Genomic DNA, 9,981 nt, shown 5'->3' with positions numbered 1-9,981 from the left:
GCCAAATCGGTGCGACCAATATAGGCGTTCTTTGTTTATCCATTGGAACTTATCTGTAGACAGGATTCGTGTTAATGTTTATTTTTATCAAACTTCCATTCACTTTATCATACTTTTCACCGCTATCGGAGGTGAATTCTGGCACTTCTGGAATAAATCTCGGAGTAGAACGGGCACATAGTCAATTTGACAATTCGAAAAAAGAGGCGAGTTCTGGTAGATGAGCAAATCAATACAATGATCCTTTTTATATCATGGACAGTGGACCTTTTTGGCAAATCACCTTGAGGGCGTGGAAAGCAATGTAACTGAATGGGCTTCCAATGTCAAAGTACAGCGTGATTTTAGGAGCAACCATATTGGCGATTGCTATCTGAATTGATTAAGGTTATTCTTGAGATGCATGTTTTGAATGGAAGCCGGTCTCATTTTATATTTCATTGCTATTTTCAGATTATTCATCCTGTTGTTCTTGAGTCACGTATTCGTTACCCCAACGCGTTGTACCCGGTAGAAGTGAGAACACCCATGAAAATCTTGGCGGGATCCGCCAACTTTGTTGAGCAAGGGGCACCCGCTCGCGGGGATTCTCAACCAATTGTGGACAAAGTGTGTTGATTAAGCATGGCTCAGCTTAAACTCTCAGCGAGCTGAATAATGCCGAATCTAAAATTTTAGAGGTCGTCCTATCGAATTCATTGTAAGCTTAAAGTTCGAATTTGAATTAGACCCGGAAACCTGCAAGGTCATTTCATTGGGATGTATCTAATTGGCACTGACGGGAGGGAGGCTTCAAGGAGAGAAAATCATGACAAATTCTCAAATTCCATAAGCAATTTCCGATCTATGTGTCTGCTGTCTCAAATTTACTCAAACCCCTCAGCTTTTTCCCCGTCGAAAAGAACAGCCAGGGAACGGGCAACAGAGCAATGGAAATAAAACCAAGTAGGCTTGAAGCCCATCCAATACCTAGCTTAGTATACACTTTAAGGGAAAGGTCAGCTATAAATTCACTCCGAGGGTCATCGAGATACTGACTTTGAATTGTAAAAAGAGGAAATGCAGCTGCAAGACCGTAACGAGCTAAACTGTTCGCGCTCATGGCACTGGCAACAGTCAAGCCATGGTAGGTGTCAACGATATACTGCGTAGTGCTCACGAAAACACACAGGTTCCCCCATGAAAATACCATCACAGCAACGACTGGGCTGGCCCACGATATGTTTGCCCTAGCGGTCCAGCCGAACCAGAATAACCCGATTGGGAGACCAATACTGCCAAACATAGCAGGATACAGGCGATATTCTGGAGGGATATTGCGTCCAGAAAATTTGGTAGCTTGAGGGCGATAGAGAACTAGGTCGCAAAATAGTACTGTGATAGCCCCAAGCAGACAGCCGACTACTATAGAAAGAAACACAAGACCAGAGTCCTCGATCCCAAAGCCATACACCCCTTGGAAAACAAGTGGAAAGGCGGCAAAGAATGAGAATAGTGTAGCGAATTCGCAAGCAACATAGAGACATATGAATGCGACGATAGGCTCACTGATCAGCATTTGAGTCGGACGAAGAAGAGCAATTGTCACAAATAGTCGAAACTTGACAGCCAAGGCTGGCGATACAGGTAAGGGCCGACCAAGATCTTTGGAAATTCGGCGTTTAATAGCCGGATGGAAAGTTTCTTTTGCAAAGATACTTGTGAAAATCGTGAAAACTCCGAAGAAGATCATTGTCCATTGCGTCCACCTCCAGCCTTTGCGATTGACAATAAAGCTGCCGATAACCGGTCTACCTGGATAATCAGCAATGAATTGAGCAACGATTGTAGTTTATAAACGTACCCGAGACCAGGACCTAAAAATGGAGTCAAAATGAAAATTGTGGACGGAAGCGCCCGTTTCACAGGCTTAAATGTTTCGTTAATCGTTCCACCAGCGATAGCTAACGACGGCGCGAAGCAAAACCCCGCTAGAAACCGTAGAATGCACACTCCCGCAAAAGTATGACTGAAGCCAACTCCTAAGGTGAAAAGGCTTCCAAGAACGACAGTTCCTAGATATACGGGGTATCTCCCGACCGTTTCAGATAGAGGTCCACCGACAACAGGGCCAAGTCCCAGTGCAAAAACATAAAGTGATAACGGCAATATGGCGACTGTATTGCCTACCCCAAACTCTTCCATAAACTGGGTATGAGCTGGAGATAGAATTGAAACTCCAACAGAGCTATAAGTTATACTAGTATTAGCCGATTTTAACTAGCGGCGACATCGACGGGATTATCTTACGTTGTGAACGCAGCAGATGCCATCATCAAAACCTGGAGAGATTTTGATCTCGTCGGCCAGTTGTATGGATTCCGCGGATCATTCTCCCAATCCTCCTTTTGGTCTTCTGGAGAATGGGCTTTCACATCGAGCCCAGTCTCAATATCCGGAGTCTCAGTGCAAGGCGACGTATTCCCCGTCTCACTCTGCCCAATCTGGGATTGCGAAATTTCGGGTGTGACCATCATCGCTGATTTGGTTTCGCAAAAAAAAGCCAGATATCTCAGTTAGAATAAGGCTTTCCGTAACTTGGGAGTATGAAATAGGGCGAAGAATCGATTTATCTCCTTGGCTCTCGCAGGCCTCGCGTTCTACTCGATGCCGAGCTGATAAATCACTTACAATTGCCTTGACCTAAATAAAATTACGGAAATCTCCATCATTGGACATTTTGACCGCTTTCATATTTCTTTCTAGCAAAAGGCTGGCGGTTCGGTAATCGTGACTCCTTGCGAATATGCGATTACTAAACAAAAATCATTTCCCCAGCGGGGAATACGCAAGGACCGCGGTTGGCACTGCACTTGAGAAGAAATGATTATTCAACAATACCAGAATTTCTGATATGGTCATCACGTTGGGAATTGAAAAAGAAAATTGTTGAATTCATAGATTCCTTGGAGTCAAATGCAAACTATCCTAGCCGAGTATTTAACTTGTTGATTGAGCAACCAAATCAAAGAAAAAGCTCCAAATATTAATCCACGTGGAGTCTACTTAAACCCCCTTGCAACGAGCCTGGTCTTTTGGACAAATTCCGTAAGAGAGGGCAACTACTCACGTTGACGCAAGTTTTGGCTCCACTTGATCCTAACACTATGCATCGGTCGATCATATTCAGAGAATTCCCCAGCTCTCTCCTACTTTCCGGGGATAAGTCAAAGCCATCGTAATCATTAAGATCAAGAACCACAACGGTTACATTGTCAGGTATTCTAATCTCGCGCTTAATCTCGACTGCTGGACGGAATCGAACACAATGCAGTTCAAGGTATTTGCCGTTATCCCAGAAGTCGTTTTCAACTAGGTCGTACCAAGAACCGCCAAAATTTGAAGTTGATCGCAGAAAAGGTCCTCGCTGGTCTGGTTTTGGGAGCGTTCGGAAGATGCTTAGCGATCTATTCCCAAATACTGTAGCTCCACCGGACCCAGCTCAGCTGTCCATATACCCCCTGAAGATGGGTAGCAGGTAGTGATACCTGTACTCAGGCTGTATCGAGATGCTGGCATGTAACAGTTCTGTTTTGGTGCTAGCAATTCAATTCTCGGGGATAGTTTCACGCTCGCTGGTGATATGTTCACTTCGTTGGCTTGTGAATGCCTCGGAGCTGAGGAGCTTTTATCCCATGGCAAAACTCCGTCTGGGAAAAGTAAAAAGGGAACGAATAAACAAACGATGATAAATATGCCTATCAGCAAAGGTATGAATTGTGTGGAGTTCGAATGTCTTGCCGCAGTCTTCTTGGGACGGCGGCGTTTGCTGATATCTGTCATGGTGATTTTAATGAAGAGAATTCCTATACTTCAGCCTGTAAATCCCATCGAATAAGCACCAACGGCCTTTTTAAGTTCTTCGTATGGCGCAAATGAGTCATTCATCGAGATACGGGTGTTGTGTTCATTACAGAGGACAGCCTGGCTCTTTGGGGGTCTGATTTTTGTTTCTAGCTGCGACCTTTCATGGATGATATATCATAAGAATTTGCAGAAAAATTCGAAATTTCGGCCGTTGAATTAAACCAGCGCAATTGCCCGATAGACATCATATGCCAGTTTTAGAGAACCGAATATAGACGTCGAGGAAGAGACAAGCTCCAATGTTTGTCTGCATCACCTGCATCTTTATGAACCAAAATAAAAATGACCAATATGATACGGAGAGCAAGACTAGACACCTTGAATTAAAGTAGTTAATAAGTAAGTACTCTCTGGCAAAGTTGCAGCGTGTGGATATTGCATTTCCGGCGGATTCATCTCTGACTTTTGACGGGCACCTTGAAACGGCCTGATTCGATCGCACTTCACCTCCTCAACCCCTCTCTAGCAACCTGGACCCACCACTAGCTGCATAGATCATCCCTTCACGTGCAATTCAATTGGCAGCTTCAATCCACCAAGCGACTTGGTTGTTTCGATCATGCAAGCTGGGAAACTGCCCATCCACACAAAGCCTTGAGCTGTATGGCGACACGAAAGGTCGCATTGTCTAGGTGGATCTAAGGGTCCATCTATCGAGCATCGTCGGTGCGAGAGATAGCTGCGGCCTTCGCATAAAGAACCTTAAAGTCCCCCTCTTCCCGCAATGGCCGACCGCGGGAATTTGACGCCTTTTGATCTGATCCCGATCGCTTCACCATGGGCGACGCTCAACCCGACCAGGGCTATCAGCTTGGAGTTGATGTCGGCGGGACATTCACGGATGTATACGTCTTCACACCAGACCTCCAGACAGTTCGCGCCAAGGTTCCGACTACGATCCCCGATCAGAGTATCGGTATTAAGAACGGTCTCGCTAAAGCCCGTCTGATTCTCGAGGAGCAGTTCGGGTGGTCGGGGACATTCCAGTTCATTCATCACGGAACTACAACAGCCACCAATGCTGTTCTCGAAGGCAAAGGCGCCCGCACCGCTTTGGTGACGACTGCGGGCCACAAGGATATTCTTGCGCTGCGTCGGTCTCAAATCCCCGGCGGGTTAGGCGCGTGGCTGCACTGGAACCCGCCGGACCCCATTGTGCCACTCGAACGTGTTGTTCAGTGTAAGGAGCGGATGTCGGTGCAGGGTGAGCCGGTATCCGCCGTGGATGTGGATGATTTACGCGTTGGATTGAGAGAGTTGGCTAAGCAAAAGCCGGAAGCAGTGGCCATTTCACTGTTGAACTCCCACAGCAACGACAAACACGAACGCGAAGTTAAAAAGGTCGTTTGCGAAGAACTTGACTCCGATGTCGCGGTTATCTGTTCAGCCGATGTCCTGCGCGAGGTTGGCGAGTATGAACGCACAATCACAACCTGCACGAATACCCTCGTGAAGCCGGTTGTTCAGACGTACCTTCAGAACTTGTCTCTGGCTCTCACCAAAGAAAGCGAGACCATTCGGGTCCTTAAAAGCGATGGCGGTCTCACCAGTCTTGCGCTTGCTTCTGAGCTTCCAGTGAACATCTTGATGTCTGGCCCTGCAGGGGTGTTAAAGGAGTTGCAGATGTCGTGGCTAGAAGTACGCCATACAAAAACTTGATCACCCTTGACATGGGAGGAACCTCGACGGACTGCGCCTTGATTTATAACGGTCAACCTCAGATTCGCAGGGAAACTGTCGTCGAAGACCTGTCCGTGCGAGCACCGGCTGTGGACATCAAGACTGTTGGCGCCGGCGGAGGCTCAATCACGACATACATGGAATTGACAGAGACGTTACGCGTCGGACCCGAAAGCGCTGGCGCTGTGCCAGGCCCTGCATGCTATGAAAAGGGTGGCAAGCAGGCGACCGTGACAGATGCAAACCTGGTCCTGGGCTATCTGCCCAAGAACCTACTCGGTGGTGAATTTGCCTTGAATGTGGAAGCATCCCTGGCCGCAGTCGCTGAAATTGCGTCTCAGATGAAGCTCCCGGTTACCCAAACAGCCGAAGATATAATCACAATCATCAATGAGACCATGTATGGAGCTCTCCGTCTTGTGTCCGTGGAACAGGGCTATGATCCCCGCGATTTCGCACTGGTCGCTTTTGGAGGTGCTGGCCCACTCCATGCTAATGCGGTAGGTGAACTTCTAGGAGCATGGCCAGTTATCATTCCTCCATCTCCTGGCATTCTTTGCGCACAGGGTGATGTGACGACGAAGCTCAGACATGAGCAGTCGACAACGTTCATCCGTTTGGTATCTGAGACCACTGCGCGGGAAATCTTCAAGCAGTATGATAGCCTGGAGAAGCATTGCCGTGAGACCCTGCAGAAGTCATCAGGTGAACACTGGCCTGTGACTTGGAAGTCTGCGTACCAGGCAGACCTTCGATACAAAGGACAAGCTTTGACTATCACCATTGATTTGACTGCCGATGAATTGGTTCTGGATACCCAGGGATGGCATTCGGTCCTCCGGGAACGGTTTGACCAACAGCACCAACAGCTATTCACCTATACATTGCCTGATTTTGAGCTCGAGCTCATGCGACTCGGAGTCATACTCGAAGACGCATCACCCAGTATTGACATCCCACAAGTCGAAAAAGCGGCGACCCCTGATCCTCCGGCCAATGCTCAGATTGGTCAACAAACAATAATTGTGCAGGGCAAGGAACAACTTGCTACACTCTGGGATCGCCAGAAGATCTCTAAACAGGGAATCAAGATCACAGGGCCATGCATCGTCTCGGAGATGGATAGCAACACACTCATTCTACCAGGGTATTTTGGTGAGATTGACAGCATTGGAAATATCTTGATCAACCCCCAAGATAAAAAGCCAGCCGACTCTACTCAGCATACCGCGGAATCAGCGGCCAAACTTGTCAAGGGCACTCCATTGATTCCGACCTTGATCTCATCCACGCTGGCCTCCATTCGGAGCGAGATGGATCAGATGATGCTACGATGTAGCATGTCCCCCGCAATCAGAGAACAACAAGACGAATTCAACGTGATCACCGATGCCAAGGGCAAAATGCTTGTCGGTCAGTTCGGCAGTTTTATCACCGAGTTCTTGAAAGTGTGGCACGGCACGATCGAGGAAGGGGATATTTTTATCACAAACGATACGTACCAGGTACAAGGTGCCATCAGTCATCTAAACGATGTCATCGTCTTTCTGCCCATCTTCCATGAGCATCGTCTAATTGGATACGCCTCGCAATTCGGCCACTTGACTGACGTAGGCGGTATCGTTCCGGGCAGCATGTCAATCAACGCAACCTCTGTGTTCGATGATGGAGTGCAGATTCCTTGCATCAAGCTCTATTCCAAGGGCGTGATGAATGCAGACATTGTTGAACTTCTGTGTCGAAACTCTCGACAGCCAGCGTGGTATCGCTCTGATTTGACTGCCATCATTGCAGCATGTTCGATGGCCGCGACGCGGGTGCGTGAACTCGTGACAAGATTTGGTCAAGAAATATACCTAGCTTCCTGTGATGAGCTGCTGTACAGGAACCGAAGCGGGCTGGCCAAAATTGTGGAGCGGCAATTCAACGACGAGGAAAGCACTTTTACAGACTTCGTGGACGATGATGGCCACGGCGTTGGGCCGTGGGCGCTTACTTGTTCGATGAAGAAGGTCGATGGCAATCGACTCGTGTTCGATTGGAGTGGCACTTCTCCGCAAAGCCAGCACAGCATCAACTTCTACCTTTCAGAAACCATGTTCAAAATGTTCATTGGGTATTATCTGATCGCAGCCGCAGCACCCGGGACGGTCATCAACGATGGCTTCCACGAATTAATTGATGTTAAGATCCCCGAAGGGACAGTTCTCAAGCCCGTCCGTCCGGCGCCCATATCATGCCGAACGCATTTGATGGGCCGCACGCTCGACATTGTTCAAGCTCTGATCGGCCAAAAGAATGATGATTATCAAGCTGCTGCCGGTTTTAGCGACTCCCCACACTTCTTTTATTCCGGATTTAAGCCGAACGGCGAATGGTACCAGCTATATCAAATTGGCTTTGGAGGAGTTCCTGCCCGCCAAGCTGGTGATGGGCCTGACTGCCACTGTCTCTTCCCGGCCATCAAATCCATTCCGACAGAGAGCATTGAATTGAACTATCCACTACGCATCGAAGCCAACGAAAGTGTTGCAGATAGTGGGGGCCCTGGATATTTCCGCGGTGGTAATGCCCAGCGAACACTCTATCGATTCCTCGCGCGAGGCGAGTTCAGTCTACATGACGATCGATGGTTCACGAAGCCCTGGGGCTTGAAGGGAGGTAAACCCGGTCGACGATCTAGTAAGGTGCTATACCGATACTCTCAATCTACGATGGACCCTCCGACGGAAATCCTACCATCCAAATGTGACCATGTTCGAGTCGATCCGGGAGATCTCCTTGAATGGATCACCTGGGGAGGTGGTGGACTTGGGGATCCATTGACGCGTCCTGTTGACAAGGTCGCTCTAGAGGTCCATCGGAAACTTGTCACGTTAGATGGGGCTCGCCAAGGGTATGGTGTGGTCGTGAAGAACGACTTTACGGTGGACCATGAAGAGACGGTCGCACTACGCGCGCAGATGAAAATGGTGCAAACCAAGACACTACAGGCATCATCGATATATGATCGAGGCGGTGACATTGAGGCACTACGCCAGACCTGTTTGGAGGAGACAGGGTTAGAAGCTCCGATCCCACAGTGGGAGACAGAACTGTATGGCCCTCACTCCGGGTTGGAGTATGTGCAGAAGTGGTATGCGGATATGAAGGTTGCAAAGGGCTGGAGGGTGGATCAGTTGAGTTGATCCAGAGTATTTATTTACTTTGCTTGTTCATATTTTGGCCCTGGAGAAGTGGTGAAAGTATTTCAAGGTTTACTTAAAGTAGCATTTGCTGTAGGTCGAATTCTTCATCACAAAAAGCCACCCGGGGCCAATGTATGTGTTTCCATGATCAAGTGCGCATGAAGTGAGAGAAGTGGTTGAGCTCATTGATGATCACCCATACCTGCTCTTTTTAGCTGTTGAACAAACTCTATACACACTCCTCTAATTGCCATATTGTCTAGTCATCCGGCCTGGTCCCAATCATTATCCTCAGGAGGGGGCCGGGATGCTGCTGTCGGATCCGCTTTGTATGTTATGATGTTGGGGAGCATTCAAGAGAGATCGCTCGATCCAGGATGACGAGCAAAGAATCGAAGTTCATCCTGCGGATATTGTCGCGGAAGATAAACACTGGCAGGCGGAGGATGAGGATGAATCTTTTGCAAAAAGATGCATACGGCTCATCCTGGTCTATCCTAGCTTCGAAGGTCCCATATATCCATCATCATAACTGGAATTGCTATTCTGTCAGAAACCTGGCGCCCTGCGTTGGAGGTAGGACAGACTTACCTATGGACGATGATAGCTGTACATGGTGAGTAGCAGACATACCATCACATCCTCGGGCAGGTCGTGGGTGAGGGGGGCTTTTCCTTGTCGAGCTAATACCTCAAGTAGGAGATCAAAGGGTGACTACCCCCAAGCTACAAACCGTGTTTCTTTCGAAATTCCAATATTTCTCAGTTCTACCATAACCTAGTATGCGTTGAGCGTGGTGCCCTTTCTTTCCCTCAAACGCTTTTCCCTCGCCATCTGTCGGAGGGTCGCTACTGGGAGAAGTTTGATCTGGAGGAAAATTGTGATGGGATGAGAAAGCTAAGGTGAGGCTATTTACAGGAGGCAGGAGCCCTTGGATGCCTGAGGCCTGCGTGTGTCTAGGCACCCGCCCTCAGCACTATCTGTTTAAAGCCGAGAGGTATCCATCCAGCTTGCGAGATTGGCTTCACAATTATCTCCTAACTGTATTCGGTATAGCAGCTAGTTTTATTTCTCCTTGACATTCTGCTATGTAATAATCTAGAGTTCCCACAGATCAAAGAGCCTATAGAAGATATAGGAATAGCGGAATTTCAAGGAGAAACACAGCTAAATTGCTATACCCATTATAGTGAGGGTATAAGATCGC

At 48.1% G+C, this 9,981-nt stretch overlaps 2 protein-coding genes across 2 annotated transcripts; one reads left to right on the top strand and one right to left on the bottom strand.

The window, feature by feature from the left end:
* Positions 1–844: 844 nt before the first annotated feature.
* On the bottom strand, positions 845–2,513 carry N7533_002335 (MFS transporter; the record flags this gene model as incomplete). Its single annotated transcript, XM_057098985.1, has 3 exons — positions 845–1,790; positions 1,844–2,227; positions 2,290–2,513. The coding sequence occupies 3 exons, from the start codon at positions 2,511–2,513 to the stop codon at positions 845–847; spliced, it is 1,554 nt and encodes a 517-aa protein (XP_056964121.1).
* Positions 2,514–4,683: 2,170 nt separating this feature from the next.
* N7533_002334 (uncharacterized protein) lies at positions 4,684–8,774 on the top strand (the record flags this gene model as incomplete). The annotated part of the gene is made up of 2 exons (XM_057098984.1): positions 4,684–5,544; positions 5,628–8,774. 2 exons carry the CDS (start codon positions 4,684–4,686, stop codon positions 8,772–8,774), a joined length of 4,008 nt encoding a protein of 1,335 aa, XP_056964120.1.
* Positions 8,775–9,981: the final 1,207 nt, after the last annotated feature.

The sequence above is a fragment of the Penicillium manginii genome (genome assembly GCF_028828005.1).
Source record: "Penicillium manginii strain IBT 31320 chromosome Unknown utg000002l:1.0-5564898.0:1.0-5567710.0, whole genome shotgun sequence".
NCBI classification, from domain to species: domain Eukaryota; kingdom Fungi; phylum Ascomycota; class Eurotiomycetes; order Eurotiales; family Aspergillaceae; genus Penicillium; species Penicillium manginii.
Note: the sequence above shows the minus strand (reverse complement) of the source record. Positions and strands in the feature narration are given on the sequence as shown.